General features: G+C 38.3%; 1 protein-coding gene across 5 annotated transcripts in view; it reads left to right on the top strand.

Annotated features, from left to right (window-relative positions):
• The window catches only part of Rims1 (regulating synaptic membrane exocytosis 1), a 434,736-nt gene that overhangs the window by 68,376 nt on the left and 344,890 nt on the right, over positions 1–21,470 (top strand). For all 5 annotated transcript variants that reach the window (XM_055606030.1, XM_055606022.1, XM_055606016.1 and 2 more), the window contains exon 2: positions 13,458–13,538. In XM_055606030.1, coding sequence (XP_055462005.1) covers positions 13,458–13,538 — 81 coding nt within the window. The remainder of the gene's footprint in view (positions 1–13,457; positions 13,539–21,470) is intronic.

Raw genomic sequence — 21,470 nt, 5'->3', positions numbered from 1 at the left:
AGGGTGAAAGCTGAAAAAATTCACTTCAGAGACTGGAGCTTAAAATGAAAGCCTTACTTTTTGTGTGTGCAGGGAGGTGACCGGTTCAGGATCTGAACTGCGTCCTAAAGGGAGACTGTACAGCATTTTTAAAGGATAGGAACAGGAGCAGAATGGGTTGTTGTATTGACCAATCATAGTTTGACACAAGGGGCTAAGCAAGGGTGACAGGGTCTTTTCAGGTCACCTGGTTTTTAGACTCAGCTTTTTGTAGTCATGTCCTCTCTCATCCTTTGGCCAGGAATTTAGAGTGATAAGGGAGCAAAGGAGTTGGACAGCTTCACTTAGTTAACTAAGTCAAGACAGGCAACCTAGTTATACCTTTCACACCTTAGTTTAGATAATGGATAATGACAACTTTCCTCTTTACATCCTTTACTGGTTAACAGACAAACATGAAAACACCCTTGAAGAAGCAGGATAGGAGTTGGGTTCTGGGAGATGGGAATATGAACTCAGTTCTGACCCTGCCAGCAGGATGGAACTTGTTCTTAAGATGGCTGGATCCAGGAAACTGCCTCCTCACAGATGCAATGCTCCTTGAAGATTGCCTATCTGCTTCTTATACACAGTTGGTGTCATGATCAAATAAGTTAATGAATGCAAGTGAATTGATGAGTTTTTATTAAAAGCATGAGGAAAATGTGAGTTGTTATTATTATGCTCATGACTGTGGCTGATGGACAGACTAACTTGCTTGCAGGTTGTGGTCGTAGCAGTAGAAGAGGTGTCTTTAAACATTTACCCATCAGTTAACCAACCTTTTGTAACAAATCATACAATTGTCATTATCACTAGGGCATCCCAGTGGGTCTTTAGAAAAAAACTGTTTTGCATCCTGTTTTCATGTAAACAGTTTTTTAGCTTCTTTCCAGTATTTAGGCTGCTGATATTAAATAAAATCTTCCGTGGAAATGTGCAGTCTGTATTTTTAGAATATGCTGGAAGAGGATTAATCAGAATACTAAGGACTGGAAGTCTTTTTTTTTTTAATTTTTTTTTTTTTGCATTTTATTTTTTTCTTATCAGTTACATTTTATTAACTCTGTATCCCAGCCGTGTCCCGATCCCTCATTCCCTCCCAGTCCCTCCCTCCCTCCCTCATCTCCACCGTGCCCCTTGCCAAGTCCACTGATAGGGGGGACCTCCTCCCCATTCATCTGATCCTGTTTTATCAGGTATCTTCAGGACTGGCTGCAAAGCTCTCCGCTGTGGCTTAACAGGACTGCTCCTCCCTTGGGGGGTGGGGAGGCCAAAGAAGTCTTTATGGAATTTTGGACACTTGAGTTGAGTTTTGAAAAGACTAAAATTTAAAAGAGAGAAGGGGCAGTTAGGTGGAAGGAAAAAGGGACATAGGAATGAGGTGAAAGTGTCAAAAAGATGCTTTTAAAGTGTAAGGCTAATTTATCTGGGTTGGCAAATGAGCTGTGTTGGAAATGAAGAAGAGATGGAGAGTCAGGTACATGTATTCATGAAATACCCCAGGAAAAGATACTATAGTTTCATTGTACATGGTAGCATATATGAAACACTCTCCCGGACTCTGAGAAGAGAAAAGTGTGTGCAGGAAACACTCCAGCCCTTCACTTCAGGAAAAAATGAATTTGGAATGGGAAAAAAAGGAAAATTTGAATGATCCTTTGAAGGAAAAGCCACCAGTAGGAAATCATAAAGAGGATATCACAGCAGCGCTGAGGCTGTGAGCATTAGCCGTTCACTGCTCGAGCTCGAAGTAGGACATGGGAGGGTGGAGCTGAAAGTGAGGTGGACTAAAGTCTCGTGCAATAGCCACCTTTATTCAGAGTATCAGACAGTTTATTTTCTGAAGGTTAGGAGGAGTCACATGTGTAAAGTGTACAAATACAAGGGCAAGGCATACATAGTTTACAAGCTGCACTTTGCAAAAACATGTTTTTCTGTAGAGGCATATAAAGAAGTAACAATAGCTAGTTGTAATGAATAATCTGAAGTAAACTCACTCTTGTCCACTATACCTGGAAGGGGCACAAAAACGTTACAAGAACAATTCCATGTTTTGAAAAAAAAAACTGAGGTTACAAGACTCTTGTTTTCCTTTCTTGGAGTTTTCTCATAAGCACTCAGAATTCTTTTCACAGAATTCCATTCTTGGACTGGGTTCTGACAATCAGTGACTTAATGGACTGCCTTGAAGAAGTTGGGAGGTGTAAGAGGGTATCAGAAGATGACTAAGATAAATGTTTTTCTTTACTTCTTTTGTTTTTCTGAGATTATATTACATCATTTCTCCCTTCCCTTTTCTCCCACCATACCTTTCCATGTATCTTGATATCTCCTTGATCTCCTTCAAATTCATGGCCTCTTTTCTCTCATTAGTTGTTGCTATATGCATATATACATGTACCTAAATACACAAATACAACCTGCTCCATATGTAGAGTGATACTTGTAATTTTGTTTTCAGGGCTGACCATTTGGCATTAGATAACCAACTGGCTCTGAAACTTCCTTAGTTGCTTTCAGTGCCTTGTGCAGAGTTGAGGCCCCATGGTCTTTCCATGTCACCCTGTCTGTTGGTGTCCTGGTTCAGCTCATGCTCAGGCAGTCATGGGGATGAGATTTTATGGTTGAAGCATCTAACACTCCTAGGAGACACAACGTCACAGCAAACTCGCCGCTCCTGTGGTTTTTACCTCCTTCTCCCCCTTTCCATCTTAATTGACTACGCTCAGTGCTTAGTCAAGTTCTAGGCAGATGCAGGTTTGACAACTGATAGGTGTGGAATAACTTCTACAAATCTATTAACATGATAGCCCTGTGAGATCAAGGAAGTGCAGAATGGATGGAGGATCTGCCTCTGTCCCAGTGCATTTGAGAAATCTTATTTTTCCAGGCATTTGATCATTTCAGATGAGTATTTCCTAAGTAACTAGTTACAACTTCACCAATTTGGATGAAAGAGATGCAAAAAGTGTTTGCAATATTTATTTGCTTTTCTTTTAAGCATGCACACACACAAAGTAAGACAGAAAGCAATTATATTCAAGTATTTGGGTTGCTACCAAAGTGTCAAATTGAATTGTTTTGTCCTTTTATCATATTTCAGGTAAAAGAGGCATCATGGTCTCTTGACATATTAAATTATCATTTATTTACAACTAATGAGTAGTGTCTGCTTCTCTTAAGGCTCTTACGCATTCACACACGTTACACAGTATGACACACATTCTTATTTTCTGAGCTCCATTAACTCTTTAATTCTCAAGGCAGGTGACTCTGTTGTAAAATTACTTAGCATTAATTGAGAGTAGTGACTGATGTGCTTTATTAATGCTTCTGTAAATTTCACTTCCCCAGCTCATTTTATCTATTTAAAATCCACAGAAATCCCACCAAGGAATCATTGTGGACTCTCTCAGTAGCTATTTATTAGTTATCTGGCTCCCAGATGAGAGAAGAGAATGAATGCCATGTAGAGGAAAGGCATACTTAGATCGATAGACCTACCCTAAAATCGTTCTCTAAAAAGCAGAAAAGTTGTACAATAGCTCCAGTGTTTTCCATTACTGTCATCCATTTTTTCTTGTTTCAGCTACCAGATTTCATAGTATGAGCATAAACATGGAGACTATAGCAAACCAATTGTACAACTGCCTTTTCTTCTTGTACAACATTTAAACATGACAAGAGATATCTATTAAACATAGATATGACTTGAAATGCTCAACTGTAATTATGGCTATTGGACTTGGAATGTAACTCAGTTGGGATAGTACTGGCCTAGCATGTCCAAGGCAGTAGGTTCAGTCCCCAACACGGTCTAAAATAGACATGATGGTGTGCATCTATCTATCTATCTATCTATCTATCTATCTATCTATCTATCTATCTATCTATCTATCTATCTATCCATCTATCTACCTACCTATCTATGATTGAAAGTTCAAATCCTATTAAGTTTGAGGGCCAGCCTAGGCTAAATGTGACTCTCTATGTAACAAACAAATAATATTTAGTGGCAATTACTAAAATTTAATTGACAATGAAAAAAATTTCAAAGGTATCATGTGGTTTCAAAAAGTTGTCCTTCTAAGAAGAAATTGTGGCATTTTACAAATCATTGTCATTTTTTTTTTTTTTTAACTCACAAAACACCAAAATGTCTTATTAGATTACCTGGCTGAAGAGATGAGTGTCGTGCCCTAAGGCTCACTGAAAACACTCAGGAATGTCAGCCAGTGTTATTAACTATTATTTTCTATTTATGCTATTACTCAACTTTCACGTCGAGATTCATCTCAGTTTACTGAGTTGCCTTTTCAAATAATTGAAGACAATTTTAAGATATATACCTCTTTTTGAGAGTGTCGCTATTTCCTTTTAACGTGGTGCTGTTGCAGAGAAAACAGTGTCTTCTGTCTCACTCTTTCAACTCAATGGTGGTTTCTTAAGAGGAATAGACCATCAGTGTAGACCACTGATTCTTATTGGGGCTACCAGGAAAATAAATCAGCGGTGAATGACATCAGAACTCTTTACAAATGGAGTGAAAGTACAAAAGGTTGTAAAAAAAAAAAAATCATATCTAAGCTAACTGCTGTTAGTCCCAGGACAGTTGCAATATTTGTCTGAGTTTATACCAGTATGAGTTCCTTTATTTAAAAAAAAATCCATGTGTTTTTTCTTTGAGTACAGATTTAATGTGAGTGAATGTGGGCACCGGACAGTCCTTGATTCCCATACCAGGTGTTTTGGTGAAAATGAATGGGTTAGTCTTGGGTTTGTGCAACCAGAGGCCAACATATTCCACACACAAGTTTGATCACCCATGGCTGCCAGAGGAACAGAGAAAATCCAGCCAGCCAGTGCAGACTGTTCACTCCATTGCCAGAGAAAATTAGATGTCCTTTTAGTTTTCCTGGGCTCTTTTCCTAAAGACTATGCATTGTGACTTTCTGGTTATTTCTGTCCCCCACCCCCTTGGCAAAATAAGCAAGCAAACAAGCAAGCAGACAAGCAAACAAACAAATAACAAACCCCAGTATCATTTTTCTCTAGAAGACTAATAAGCCTCATGACAGACTCTCCTCATTAGCTCCAGTAGTTTCCCGAGGAAGAAGAAGCTATCATCAGAACTCTGCTGAACATGGCTACATAGTCATACTGAAGGGAGGGGGCTTCCCAGAGAAAATTTGGCCTAGAGGATACAAGTTATTTTTCTTATGTCAAACAAAGAAGGAAACTGCTAATTTCTTCCTGCTTTCCATACTGGGAGATGTTCTACAAGTCTACAAACCAAACTGAATCTTACCAAGTGTTTTCCTTCGGGAATCGTTTTGGGAGGAATTGGAGATGGCAGTTGTAGTTCAAACCGAAGGCGACCCTGTGTATCACATCAAGGTGATTTCACCTTTCACCTCTTTTTTCTTTTTTTTTTTTTGCCTTCTTTATCGTGCCCACATTTACCCTTCTCTGTCCCTTCTTGATTTTCTGCCTTAAATTTCTTCCCTTTGTTGGTGATACTTCATCTGCACGTGTCTAAGATATAAAAAAGAACACCTCCTTTCCAAAACGTCCTCTTTTCTCAATGCAGATTTTCAACACATCATCAACATTCACTCCATTCATCATTATATCATCATTTTTTCCCCCTTATGAACCTACTCACATTAAATCAGCACTCCATCTCTCCCTAATCTCAGCTCAAAACCTGACTTTGGGGCCTCATCTTATTGGCTGTTTCTCTCTGCCCAACTAATTTTAAAGCATTCACATTAAAAAGAAAATGTAAACAAGAAGACATATGTGTGGGGTATGAAATCAGTAAAATTTGTACATGACTACAATATTCCAAGAATAGTGAGTGGGAAAACAAATTGAATTTATTAAAATAATAGCTTGGATAAAAAAAAAATGGGTTGTTTGGGGGCTGGAGAGTTGGTTCACCATTTAAGAGACCTTGCTGTTCTTTTGTTGTTCCAGAGTTCAGTTTCCAGTACACAGCTTCAGAGATTTGATGTCTTATCTCTCTCTTCTGCAAGCACCTACCTGCACACACACACACACACACACACACACACACACACACACACACACACAGGAATGCTCTCAAGCACACAGGCACACGTGCTCATGTGAATGAAACACATCTTTTTAAAAAGAGGTTAATTTAAAGTGATTCTGAGATCCTTGGAACAGTCCTAGGATTTTGCAAGATGAAGCACATTAGAATTATGATGCTGTTAAGGCAGGGTGAAGGGCATTGACTTAGTTTCTTAATATTTTCTTTTCCTAACTGTCCTGGAAAACAGGTTTTACTCTTCAAATGTCAATAGTGAACCACCTCTTTGAAAGCCTTCCCATCTAGTTTTTTGGATATCAATGTCTTGGCCTTTGTAGAGTAAGGCCAACACCCTGGGGATTGGGGGTGGGGGGGGGAGAGTCATTGTGAAAGATGGCCAGCTTTTTTTCTTTCTTATGGTTAAAAATCAGCTCCACCTGTCTTAGTGTCTTTCTTAAAATTAAAAAGCCCCCAGATGTGGATTCTGAGAGTTCCCAGAATGCACGTGGGTGGCAGAAGAGGCCCTGATGGTTTGTAGTTAGGACATCTGCTTTTTCAAAGCCCAGCATTCATGTTCTCTTCCCAGTGGAGAATTTCCTTGGCTCCACCTCAGAATTATGGGTAAAAGTCATCATGCTCATTTGTTCATGGTGGAATTGACATCAGTATGCAAGTTTTAATATGAAATGGATGTTAACATGATAGTTTTCAAACGTTTCACCTTTTAGAATTTGTGGATGGGAATGAGATCATTTCTGAAGACTTTTTTGTAAAACATATTTAGAGTGATTTTTATCAATTTACTCTTTTTTCGAGTGACTGATCTTTTATCTTTTTTTGATGCATTTTTGTATAAGTCTATCTTTATGTCAGTCAGGTAAGCTGCACTGCATATTAAATTTTACAGTGTTCCCATTGGATTAAGGTCACTATATTTTTATTTCAGCTAATACCGACTCTTACTGTCAGCTCTGCTCTGTTACTTGAAGAGTATGGGTCTTGTAAGCTATCTTGGGAAAACACAGGAATGTTTGGGATTATTCAACAGCTATTAACAGTGCATATCCATCATAAGCTACTGGTACTGAAATATTTTTGAAGACATTGGACACCTTTTTAACAAACCCTTAGCATAAAAAAGCTGCAGGCATACAAGATAGGACAGTCAATTGATCCTGATCCTGACTTTTGTAAAGTACCAACACTTACCACTTATCATCAGAAAATTTAAACATTGTAATTTGTTTATTCATTTTTTTATGTGGGGCAGAGGGAAATGTGAGTGTAATATGCCTTACATGTGGAAGTCAGAGAAGAGCTTGAATGCATCAATTCTCTTCTACTATTGGAGTACTTCTACTTTTTGGGTCTTCAGGCTTGTAGCAAGTACCTTGGTAGCAAGTACCTGGATTATCTCCCCAGGTCTAGAAATGTAATTTTATCTCTCAGATCTTCAGTCTTTTTCTAAGAGTTTTTGTTTGTTTGCTTGTTTTGTTTGTGTTTATCAAATGGTACTGATACATAACCTTGCATCATGATTTCAAGATATGATTGGCATTAAGTAGGAAGTTCAGATCCTGTTTAGAAAAAACAGAAACCAAGAGATCCAGTTTTTCTTCAGTAAAATGTCTTTCTTTCTATGCAATTTTAAGGTGTTATTTCATAAAATATAATTGTATAAATATTTAAAGCAGTAAAAGTTTTGTTTCTCTCCATGAGCTGAAGAGGTGTCTTGACTGATACAGTATTTGCCATGCAAGCATGAAAACCTGATTTCTGTCTCCTGCATCTACATAAAAAAAAGAAAAAGAAAAAAGATGGTTGTGGTAGTTTGTGCTGGGGGCATTGAGACAGGTGGAGCCCTGGAGATTGCTCCCTAGCCAGAGTAAGTGAATTTCAGGGAGAGACTGCATCAAAAGCTATAATGGAGAGTGATTAAGGAAGACACATGATACTAATCTTTTGACCATACACCACACACACATACACACAAAGAGAAGGGAGGGATGAAGAAAGAGAGATTTTTCCTGACTAAGTCATATACTGGGAAATATGCTATTTGTTTTTTTTTTTTATTAAGAAAGAGAACCATGTAATCCAGTGATGTTAATTCAAAGCATAACGCTGTTCACCATAAATTTTATTTTGGAAGTGTTTTATAAAAAAAATGTTGTTTAATTTTTAAAAAGTTGTATATGGTGTACTCTGAATCATCTATTTTAGCATGTTAAGTTACTCATGTTTGAGGTCTATAGTTTTTAATTTTTAATGGATATGTAGTAGGTGGCTGGTGTATATCAGGAAAATTCGAGCATGCTCTTGGCATGTTTAAATGAACCAAATAGACGAAGATCTCTACTCTTGAGCAACTCTTGTTTTAAGCAGTGGGGAACATGAGGTATGAGTTCTACAGTTAGGCACTGCAGAGAATGCCTGGGAATGTGTGAAAATGCCCCATCTGGAATATTGTAGAGGTTAAAGACTTAGTGGGGTAGGAGACCTCAAAGAGCAGCATTTGAGTTTAGTCACGAAAGGGTAAGAAATTCAGTCATACGATTTCGGGAGCGCGCACTCCTGATGGAAGACTGGTGCGAAGACGCTAAAATGAGCCTTGGAGTGGAAGATACTTGGCATGTAGCAGGACAGGGTGAGCTCTCAGAGTTATGAGAGGCTGAAAGACATGCCAAAGACTATATTTTATCATGAAAAGACTGGGAAGCCACTGTAGAATTGTGGATAGTGGTGTCATAACCTGACTTATCGTAAGAGTCTCTTGGTTGCTGTGCTAAGAAACTTAAGGACCAGGCCAAGGGTAAAGGCTGAGCAATCCAACAAAAATCTGGGGTTAGGGTCAGTGAGATGGCTCCATGTAGAAAGGTGCTTGCTTAAAGCCTGATGACCTAAATTTGATGTTCAGGACCCACATGGTCGAAGGAGAGAAGCAACTACAACAAGTTGTCATATGACTTCCAAATAAACACCATGTGCTCGGAATTAATGTAAAATGATGTCTTAGAGTGCAGATGACAAACAGTCCAATTGTAGACCTGTTTTGAAAATGTAGTTAGTGTGTAGCTTAGGTAAATTGGATCTAACAGCTAGAGAGAGGTTTTTATTCCTAACCAAGATAGATACCTGTTGAGGAATCAGGTTTGGAGGAGTGAAGTTTCACTTAGGAGATGTTGCTGTTTAGTAGTCTATAAGGTATTCAATGCCAATGAGGCAGTTGCATGTATGACTGGGTTGAGAAGGAACACCAGTCTGGAGATAGGAAATTTGCATATATTTTATGTACTCAGTAGTAAATGGCATGATTGAGAACAACTTGAAATACTTTTAGGGTGAGAAGGAAAGCAAACCAGTGAAAATGCCTCTGACATTGCCTTTTTTCTGGCCAGAAAAACAGAAGACTGTTTGTTTGGAATATTTAATTTCCTCATCCTTTTGTTGTTTTAACCATTCTTATGCTTTTAAGGCAAGTATGGGATTGTTCATATCTCCCATGCTGTTTAACTGGAATTGTCTCCACTGTTGATAAGAAAAGCATGAGACTAAAAATAAACATGTCAACAGCTATGCTCTATTAGCAACAGCTTAGAGCACAGTGAGTAGTTGCCTTATATTAGCTATGAAACATCAAACAGCTTAAAGTTTTAAATTTGTATAAAGTTCTATGAAGTAGTGATGTTGCTTTAATAGAAAAGTCCTGGTAGTGAGTGGGTAGTGATTGCAAGCATCCAAATAGAAGGACAACGAAGGTGGGGAACAAAAACATTGGAGGGGGAGATCATGTAAATTGTGTTTCTTGAAGGCATTCAGAATTTTTAATACACATACTCTAGTATCTGGAAGCAAGTTCAGTTCCTGTTTAGAGAAGAGAGCCTTTCTGTAGTCTCATTGGCAGGCTTGTGGCAATGTGAATTTCTCTCCCCTGGGCATGTGCATGGACGGCTAGAAGCAGTTGAGTGGGCAGTTGGCAGACATTCATGGAATTGATTGCAATCATTCTGAAACCCAGAAATGCCAAGGGTGGGGTCAGGAGGAGCACTCCCCTTAGGTAGCTTCAGAATGCCTTATTTGCATAAGTCTTCAGTGATGTTTGAAAGATAAGAGAATGCTTACATGCAAGTAAAAGAGTCCAGATCTGATTTTTCATACTGTAACTGAAGTTGTCATAAAGGATGAGAGGTCAAATGCCCTGAACTCTTGCTCAGACTGTAAGGGTTTCAGGAAGTGAACATCATGGAAGGATTTGTGGTCTGTAAATATGTAGCTGAAGGGAATCATGGAGAGAGCTTTAACACATTTGAAACACCATTGTATTTCTTAAAGGATGAAAGGATCTTATCATTATAATATTTCTAATGGGTAGGGAATAATGTAAGTTTCTTGAGGCAAACAAATTCCATACATTAGACTATAAAAAATATTAAGACTCTAACTCTCCAAACTGAGAATTTCAATTATTATTTTAAGTGAATGTTAATCTATCCAGGTTGGAAAAAAAAAAAAAAACCGAGAAAATGATGCATTCTGCGTGTTGTCTTCCGAGCATGCAGTATTTTTTCTTTTGCTATGGGTAGCTCATCAGAGATGACTACTTAAACACAGTTTATAGCCTATTGAAAGTCTTTATTCAGGAACCTAAGAATAGCCCTGAATGTTCAGAGTACATGGTTTTTGCAGGGAAAAAGCATATCCTGGCATCTCACTGGCAGCTGTAAGGGGTCTTTACAGAAGCAAGCAGTTTAACAGAAGCTGAGAAAAGCAGTTAGCTGGAGGGTGGAGTTTCTACACAAACAGAGTTTAACAGAAGCTAAGGTAAATTAGCTAGGACATCCTGACCTTGGGTTCCTAGAAGAGAGTTTGGTAATTTTCCATGCGATTAACCATCAAGGAGATCAAACTCTAGTTAAACCTCAAATGGCCTTAGCAAGAGTACAAGATGGATGAACCTCTGCACTGTCTTTTCTTGCCACACTTTCTTGTCTCTAGGAGATATTTTTATTTAAAAGAGTTCAGATTAGAAAATGTAGATTATCACAACTAAGAATTCTTTAAAAATATTTGAATAATTTGCTATCTGAAGCAAATTGTTTCCTCCCTTAAAAAACGTAGATTCAGTAGCTAGCTATATCTGTTGAAGGAATAAATGTCGTGTGGATACAGATCAGTATGGGGAATGTGGTATTGTCTTGTTTCGTTTTAGAGTTGTGTCTGAATCAAGCTTGTTTAGTCATACAGGCCTCTTATCACTACTACTCAGGAAGTAGAGAAAGGAGGGTAACAGGTTTGAGTACTGGGTTACAGATGAGTTCAAGACTAGCATGGGCAATTTAGTGAAAAGCAAGACTGGGGATAAAACAGTGGTAGAATGCTGCCCAGGTTCTACCTCAAATACCAAACATAAATAAAGAAATAATTTAATTTACATATGTATATTTAAATCAATTCCAAATGTATTGTATTTAAAGAACAGTCTGGTTTTATGATTCAATTAAGATTAAAAATTCATAAATTCAAATTTTTTTTTCAGAAATATTGTGTAGCAAATGCAGGTGGGAGAAATATGCCAGTTGGTGCAGTTTTAAAACCGAACCACAGGTCTTGAGATTTGATAATAGTTTTTTCCCAAAGACATGGAAAAAAAAAGTTTGGCCTAAAAAACTACCTGTGGTGTGTAATATTCTGCAGTTCTTAGAAAAACAGTCACTTCAAAGAATAAGAAAATCATTATGTGGTAGTCTTATTTCAAAGCTTTGTACAAATACTTGGTCTTTAAGGGAGAAAAGGCAGAATTTTGATTCTCTAATTCTCGAAAAAAATTTCCAAGTTGGTGGTATTTTCAGAAGCTAGCCCATGTAGATCAAGCAGGCTTGTATATGCTATTTTGGGATGAGTGAAAATTGTCAAAGATTCTTTTCCAGTGCTATGAAATTTAAGTTACTGGGCATTACACCTTGTAAAAGTGAGATTGGAGATCCAAGCCTGAGAAGCCCTCATCCGAGGCTTCTAACAGGTGCCTTCCTGCAAATTGTCTTAATGCTGGTACATTGAAAGCTTCTTTATGAAGTTGTGACAATAGCACAAGACTTTGTGGGTTTTGTGGATATTTCTCACTGTTCATTCTTGACCATCTATTGGCCATTCAGCAATACCAGATTTGGCCTTTATCCCAGGATGAAGGTGTTGAGGCTTTGAAATGGCTTCTTTTCTTCTCTCACCATGTTTACATATTGATTTCTGAGTGTGCTTGCTGTTGGAATGAGCAGTGTGTGTCTGTGTATGCACATTTCTGTGACTTATGTTTGTGTCTACCTGTATAATTTCTTTCAGAAGTGGAGAATTTTGCCATGCAGCATTTCCTCTGACAAAACAGTTTATTGTCATTGCCTCACCAGAGATCTTTTGGAAGAACATAATTGGCCTTAATTTTGAGCAATGTAGCCAAATCTCCAAGAAAGTTCTTAAGAACCAGCCTCATGCTTGCTTGAGCATCCTAAAACCTCAGGGCATTTACATCTAGCAAAATCTAAAATGCCCAGCCTCTGTATTATAATCAGGCCTCTCCATTTAGAGCTGTGCTTGCATTAAAGCTTTGAGAAGTATCTGAGTCATTCAAGTAGTCTCAGCTGGAGGTATTTTCTGATTTTGGCCAATGGATCCCTTTGGTGTGCTAAACCCCAATAATACAAAAATAAGGTTATCAACTCCTGCTGCCCTTTGGAGCTCAGTTATCAGGTCTACCTTCTGCATTTATTGTATGATGAAGGGCTTAAAGTACAGAGAGTTTTTCAGATTTTTTACACATGTACACACACACTTCCTGTGTGAACTTGCTTTTCATCTCTTCCTCTTCCTCAGCTTGAAGGGAATTTATAATGTGGGGTTATATCTAGAGGTCTCTAAGATCTTTCTCTTTATAAGCAGGAAGGCCTATGTGGTAGTTAATGATGTGAAATGAGTCCATATCTTTTAGTAAGACAGCCAAAGCCACAGAAAAATTCTGCTTGATTTTTAACCTATCAACACAGCAGCTGTTCCTATTTTTACGCTCTCAGATGTCTTCACATGGTGAGGCCAAGGCTTTCAATAGCTTTTCTGCTTTGGTAAAAGCTGCTGACAATCATTTTATTGATGCTAAAAGGAAAATCAAATATTGAGGCCAGCATAGAATTTATATGGGTATAGTTGAGCCTGTGGAAACCCAAGTCAAAAAATTCCAACTTACAGGGCCTTTTCAGTGCCCCAAGGTTAATATTGATGGGGCTCACCAAGACCTGCCTTAGATTGTGTTTTCAGTACGGTGTTTAATTTCCAGATATGCTCTACCCTTTTATAATTAATAGTGCGTTGTGCTGTCTATCATGCGCCCCAGGTGTGTTGTCAGGGACATGGCGAAGCCTGCTGCCTGCAAAACACCAAGAAATGCTGAAAGCCAGCCCCAGCAACCACCACTGTAAGTATGGCATTGGTTTTATTGACTGAAAATGTCACCTCTTCCCCAGATCATTGCTCACAGTATTATTAATTGCATTGCATGTGGGAGTAGATATGCTAGCTTCTCTGGTGTACATAAAATAAAATGGCTACTACTATTCAATTAGATAAAATTATCTGTAAACAAGAGCTCTGGAGTAAGTATCTTTGTTAAGCAGTGTTTCTAATATCATATTGCAGGAGGCAGACTAATTAAAGAGGAGGGAAATGTTTTTTAGTGATTTGCGGTAGCAGCAGCTATGAGTTTTAAATTATTCTTAACAACATTGGTTTTGGAATGAATATGGCCGGGATCATTTGACCCTCAGAAGTGAGGAGTCATCGTACGTATGGGGTACCAGCTAGCGTCTAGAAGGAATGTACATGTACTCTCTCCCCAATATTTACACTCTAATGTTTAAGACAATGTACAATCTTAAGAGACTGGATTGTCTATCTAGTTTCCTCTTTATTATTGTATTCTTAGGTGTAGGTAAAATGATAATTGAATGTGACCAAAAAAAGGGTAGCATCACGGGTGGGAGAAGAAGTTGAATATATAAACTTTTAGTTTCCCATGTGGAGTTGGAGGAGATTAAATAATATTAGAATTCTGCAGAGTAACATGATGCATTCAATCTTCAGAATATACATATTCGCCTAGTAAGAAAAGATGAAAATTTCCTTAAACTGCACAATCAGCAGCAACTTCCTTAGCAGAAGCTATACTCTGAGCCAGTTACTACTGGGAAATATCTCATTCCAAAGTTTATAGCAAAAACCTTTGCAGAAATGTGTCTTTAGATGAATTATTTTTTTTTTACATCTCTTCAGCTATCTTAGAAATGTTTTTATGCAAAGCCAAAATTAAGTGATAAAGTGGCAAAAAAGGCTCTGAAGAGAAAACTGTTTTGTTATTAGCAATGGTCAAAATTAAACAAACATTAATGTTTTCTTATTATGATATAAATCTTTTCTGAGCATTGCATAAGCCATTGTACTCTACAGAATTTTAAACCTCTTTACATCTTACCTAATCAAAATCCACATTTAAAATTGGATTTTTTTTTATTTGGTATTATCTCTACTATCTGCTTTCTCCTTTGGTTTGATCATTAAAATGCTTATGTTTGGTATGTTATATATAAGCAATAGTTGTAAATATCTTAAGCCTTTGTATATAACGTTTTACAATAAAATTGAGGATACTTAGTGAATGTGTTAAAATTTTTATCTCCATAATAGACTTGAATATCAATTTTGGCATAATTAGTATTTTCTGAGGAGTAAAATGGTTTTGATTTGATCGTAGTAAAAATGATTTATAATTACTTTGATAAAAGTAAAAATCCATAAATGCCCTAAATGATTATACCACATACTTTCTTCATATATGTATATGTATACTAGATAGTATTTTATTTCATATCTTGGCATGGGAATTTCACTGTTTTTTCAGGCTTGTCTCAAAATCCTAGGCTTAAACTATCCTCCTGCCTCAGCTTTCCAAGTAGAGGGACAGGCATGTGTTACCATGTATGGACTTTTAAAAGAAATCCTCTTATTGTAGGAAACATTTGCTTATGATGGAATTAGTCTCGATAATTTCCAGAAAACTTCTGATCTCTAAAGAGGAAATATTGGTGCGTCTGCTCTAACATTCTATCCAGTGGACACTAGGCTGGCTCACCAGAAAGTCCCAAACATCCTCCTGTCTCCCCGCTTTTTAGTTCTGGCATTACGTTGTTGACATGCTAGGCTTTTTTATGTAAATGCTGGGGATCTGAACTCTGCTTGTCATGCCCAAGGCAATCTTCTGTTTTTAAATTATTTATTCGTCTTATGTCCCTATCTTAGGCCCCTCTCTCTTCTCCTCCTGGCCCATCCCTCCCTCATCTATTCCTCAGATAAAGGGAGCCCCCCACCCCCACCCCCACCCCAGCTCATTAGGTTGCTTCAGGATGGAGTGCATCAGCTTGCCCTGTGACCTGGCAAGGCAGCCCTGCCAAGAGGAGTGATCAGAAAGCAGGCAACAGAGTCCAGGCACTCTTACATACTGTGTCATTTCCATAGTTCTTCTCCACCTTTTTATTTTATTTTAGTTTTTGGAGTCAAGGTTTCGCACTGAATCCAGCCAGGCCTCTCCCGTTAGCTAGACTCTCTGGACAAGGAGCTCAGAGGCTCTTCCTGCCTTTGCCTCCACTGGATGACAGAAACACACAGCTTAGTCTATTTTATGTAGATGCTAGGGAACGGAACTCAGATGGGTATATTGTGACGCAAGCCCTTGACCCACTGGGCTGTCTGTGGAGTATATTTTTTTTTTAGTGCTGGGGATTGAAGCCTAGCTGTTCACATGCAGGGCCATTGCTGTGTTACAGAGCCTCTTCTTAGCTGTGCAAAGTTCCCTTTAGACTGGTTCACTGGTTTCAAAGTCCATGTTCACTTGGACATTAGGTACAAAGATAACAAATATTGTTATCTCCAATCTCTCTCTCTCTGGCCCTGTCCCTCTCCCTATCCCCAACCCCCATCTCTCTGCCTCTTTTCCTCCGACCTCTTTCTTTTTGGATTGTTGAGATGAGGACTCTGTAGCCCTCGCTGTCCTGAAATTCACTGTGTAATGCTGTCTGGTATCAAACGCACAGCAATTGGTTTGCCTCCCCCGTGCTGAACTTAAAGGCTTGAGTCACCATACTAGACTAGAGCATGATTATTTTTCTTTATAATTCTTTTTGCATTAATTAAATTTGTTTATACTCCTATAGTTGTGGAAATGAATCATAACTTAAGTTGAACCTAATAACCGTTTGCTAGAGATGGCCCTGCCTGTACTAGACATGAATCCTTCTTTCTACTCATCTGTTTATTACACATTGTAATTCTCTTCTTAGGAAAATAGACTCCTCTTCAGGTAAATGGAAGTATTTAAAGACCAGGTTTCTTATTGATTTTTACTTTTTATAGAGGGTAATATTTGTGAATGAAGCTCATTTGTGGAAAAGACAAAAAGAAGTTAGAAAATGTTTGAGGCCAGACTTTAGCTATAACTGAGTTGAAAAAGTTAAGTCATTCTGTTAGTAAATTGGAAAAAAAAAAGTTGACAAATATTCGTGACCAAAACTTGTCTTAAAAGTTTGACTAGAATAGACTGGAAAATGAAGTATACCCCAGATTAGGGTTTTAAGACAGAGCTTATTTTTCAACATAGATGAGTTTAGGTATAAATTTTAATGTTCATAACATTGAGTTATGAAGCTTTCACTAATGGAGTTTAATTAGATTAGCATAGTCAAATGTGTATATATATGAAATTGCTACTTTTTTTTGTTAGAAGTGGGAAAAATAGAGCATGAATGTGATGTAACAGAACCAAAGAGAAATCAGAGAATAGCCTTTTGTAATAATTCCTGGTGAGAAAAGGAGGCCTTAGAGGAGAAATGCAGAATCTGTAAGGAGTTGTTTGAAAGTTAGAAACTAGTGCATGTGGGTAGAACTTTCTGGCGAATTGAATGTATTTGTAAGGAAGCAATTCAGTAGAATTACCATGTTCATGCTTGGATGACAGACAAAATGATCAAGACATTGAGTTAAGGGCTGGGGAGATAGTGGTTAAGAGCATTGGTTGCTTTTCCAGAGGACCCAGGTTTGATTCCCAGCACCTACATGGCAGCTCACAACTGTCTGTAGGTCCAGTGCTCAGGGATCTAGCACCCTCACACAGACAGATACATGCGGTTAAAACCCCAGTGCACATGAAAATAAATAAATCTTAACAAAATTGAGTTAAAAATATAAACCAAATCTGGATGGGCAGTGTAATGGTGACTTTAGATATTGGAGTAGTGATATTGTGCTATCTGTATGTTATCTAATTTTATACATTTAACATACAGTTGAGGCTATCTGAAATACTCAGGTAAGTACAGCAGTCAATGACATCACAATGGTCTTTGGGTTAAAAAAACAACACAGAGATAGGTAGAGAGAGGAAGGAAGGAGGGAGGGAGGAGAGAGGGGAGGAGAGGAAGGAGCAAGGAGAGATTTGGATAAACCAGTGGTTACAAGAACAGGAAAAGGAAGACTGTATACAGCTTAGTTGTGAAGTCATGGAGAAACTAAACAGGATGGTCCCAAGCAAGGTAGTACAAAGCTTCATGAGGGCATTCAACGTGTTACATGAAATATAAAACTCAAGAGGTGGCTGCAAGAGTTGAAAAACAGACCATGATTTTGGTCATACGGGGGTGATCTACAGTATTAGTGTAGCAGTGTTAAGTCAGAAGGACATAGCAATGCTGGATTTCTTTGAGTTTGAGAAGGAAACGAGGAGCTGGGATCAGAAGACCCTGCCTCAGACTTTTCCGACACCATCCTGAGCGCAGAGTGAGTGCGTACGAGTTGGTATTTGGTAAATGGATGGAAAGCTTTTGCTACAGGCGCATGTGCCACATGCTTTTTCTTTTTCTCCATCACTTTGGATGAGTCAGCCTTGAATCGACAAGAAGACTGCCATCACCACTTTCTTTTAATAGGCTTACTTTTTCAGATACCAAGGGCATGGCTTTTTTCAGCAATAACCGCTTTTGTGCAGACTTAATCATAACACAGAGGCTTCTGAGGACCAACATATGTGGTTCCAGGACCAATTTAATCATTTAGATTAAATTGCAATAGTACACATTTAACCTACTTTTAAAATACTCAACCTCGAATGCTAAAAATATATCACCAGGCAACATTCCCATACTAGTGTATATATTATATATATACACATATATGTGTGTGTATATGTGTGTCCATATATTATGGTCATATGCTTATACATTTATATCTCACATCACAGTTACATGTCTGATACTAAACCAAAGTTTGTCACTGATAGTGTAGAATGACGTGCCTGTCATTATGTCACTGTGTTTTTTAAACTCTGCACATTACGCATGACCTTTATTTCATGTGGCCAGTTGCTCAGAGCTAACCCTTGCTAGAGCAGTAGATGACAAGAGTATCTGCTATCACACAAAAGAGCAGATAACCCTTTGGCACCTCCTTTATATGCAGACTTTTCATCTTCATGATGACTCCTTCCAGAGACTAAGAATGATCCTTTCAACATGGAAAGCTCACTCTTTCCTATTTTCAGAGCCCTCGTCCCTCTGTCCCTTCTGAGCTGTGTCATTTATTCTGCCCCTGAAGTTTATTCAAATTTTCTGCTCAGTCTTTTTCCAAACTCTTTTGAATTTTTATCTCAGCACAGATGTGGTCCACCCCCTTCTGGGGAATCATGTTAGATCAGCTTTGACGCAAAGGAGGTACCGAGAAGAAGGCAAGTAGACGTCTTCAGCTGGCAGCCACGTGTGCAGGAAGATAAGCAATTCATTGCTTCCTCTGCCAAGAGTTGTCCTAGTCATTCTTCTCTTTGCAAATACCTGCATGCACTGATTACATACAAGAATGTAAGGTTCTAGATATCGTCCAGATCATTGCAGAGGTTAACGGATAGGAAGAAATCTGAATCATTAAGAAAATATCAAGGACCTTCACTGAGCGAGCAGACTGGTAGAAAGCAGTGCTGGGTCGCCATTTATGGAGGATGCCCACAGAAGTCTCTAAGAAGCGGTGGGCATTTGAAGAGAAGCTTGCCAAATCCAAGTCAACCTTGTGAGGAGTTAGGGGAAGTGAACTGGAGGCAGAGAAAAGGGTGTGTACAACAGTTTCCATAGTGTTCAGGTATGCACAGTATATGTTTAAGAAACTGAAAGGAGTCCAAAGAAAGGGGAGAAGGGCAGCAGGGGATGTCTGCAGGTCTTTGAGTGTGTGTGGAGCTTTCACCGAGAAGCCATTCGTAGAAAAAAGGATCATGACGTAGTGTAAGTCACAAATGGGCAAGCAGAAGTTAAGGTACTCACGGGGTCACAGTCATGGTAGGTGCGTCAAAGGAGATAAAATGAAGCAAGTGAAATTTAGAAGTCGTTCAAACGATGAAATAGATTATTCCAGTAGGTTTTTCTGCTGATTTGGAGGCCATGACCAAAAGCTTCTTGGGAAGGAAGGGTTAATTTGACTTGCTTTTCATGCCTCATTCCATCATCTCTATGGGAAGTCAAGAGCAAGACTTCAAGGACAGGAGCCAGGAGGCAGAAACTGTGAAGGAAGGATGTTCACTGGCTCATGATCATCTATTCTTCTCATGTAGACAAGGAATACCTTTCTAGGGATAGCCCACCAGAATCACACACAAATAACCAATCAAGATAATTCTTTGATGACATGGTCACAAGCCATTGTGATGCAATGATCCTTCAACTGAAGTTCACTCTTCCCAGATGATTCTGGTTTGTGTCAAATTGATAATGAAACCTAACCAGGACCCAGAGGAGGAAATTTTAGAGCAAAGTGTGACCTTTAGCCTGCCTATGTTACCTGAGTCAGAATTAGGTTGATGTATTTCCTCATAAAGTTGTAAACATGCACACAAATGTAACATACATGTGGAACCAAATATTTCAGACACCTTATTTGTGTTACTTTAGGAATTTATTGTAAGGCTTCAATCTTGAGTATTAAGAAAAATACCTATGGATAGAAAAATGAATAAAATATGAACGTATTAGATTTTTCCCTTTTATTTAAATTTTTATTTTTTATATTATAGTTTATTCACTTTGTTTCCCAGCTGTAGCCCCCTCCCTCATCCCTACCAATCCTACCCTATCTTCCTCATCTCCTCCCATACCCCTCTCTAAGTCCACTGATAGGGGAGGTCCTCCTCCCCGTCCATCTGACCCTAGCCTGTCAGTTTACATCAGGACTGTCTGTATTGATTGCCTCTGTGGCCTGGTAAGGCTGCTCCCCCCACCCCCAATCAGAGAGGTGATAAAAGAGCCAGTCACTGAGTTCATGCCAGAGAAAGTCCCTGTTCCCCTTACTAAGGAACCCTCTTGAATACTGAGCTGCCATTGGCTACACCTGTATAGGGGTTCTAGGTTATCTCCATGCATGGTCCTTGGCTGGAGTCTCAGTCTCAGAAAAGACCCCTATTTTGGTTCTGTTGCTCTCCTTGTAGAACTCCTGTCCCCTTCAGGTCTTTTAATCTCCCCCTTGCTTCATAAGATTCCATACTTTAAACAATTTCATTTTGTGCTTTATCTACTATTATGATGCTCTATTGAGACAGAAGATTTAATAATTCTGTCATTGTTTGACACTCCCAAGCAAATGAATATTTAATAATGTATAACAGACAAAGTGTTTCTACTTTAAACAGATATATTTCTTACTAAATGAAATCTAGTTACAAAGAAATAGAACATGCCTGTCATAAGCAAAGAATATTTGGGCCATGTATTCTATCACAAATGAATGTCATTTTCTGGAATGTATTTTCCATGTATTATTTTTAGTCAGACGATTTTGTCAAAATCAATGCATTTTTATTTTCTCATACACAATGTGGGATAGGCACTGTGGTGTCATAATCCTAGTACTGCAAGCAGTAGGGATCAATATAGATTTTTCTATTGATATTAGAAGCAATAAGAGATCCAAGTAGATAATAATTATTATTTTTGTCATTTTGAATGAAATCAGAACAGCCAGTAACTTGCAAATAAAGAATATGAGGAACACTGACATTTCCAATTCATGGTTATAATTAGAAAGTGACAGAACTTAAAAAAAAAAGTGTGGCTTTCATAGTCTCCCTTTTCTTTTTGTGATTTGCAGTTTAATGCACATCATTCCATGCCAATTCACCAAGTCTTCCAGAGCTCCTCTTTTCTGCTGTAACTCTGTTAATAATAACATTGTTATTATAATAACGTTGTGTTTCTTTCTTTTACCATGCTCACTGGAAGATGAATCATTTAATTTCTTGGACATTAAATCTTCAGTTCTATAAAAGTGTTAA

This window comes from Psammomys obesus, unplaced genomic scaffold (genome assembly GCF_907164565.1).
Source record: "Psammomys obesus unplaced genomic scaffold, mPsaObe1.curated_primary_1811, whole genome shotgun sequence".
NCBI classification, from domain to species: domain Eukaryota; kingdom Metazoa; phylum Chordata; class Mammalia; order Rodentia; family Muridae; genus Psammomys; species Psammomys obesus.
The sequence above is the reverse complement of the archived record's forward strand: the minus strand, read 5'-3'. Positions and strand labels throughout refer to the sequence as shown.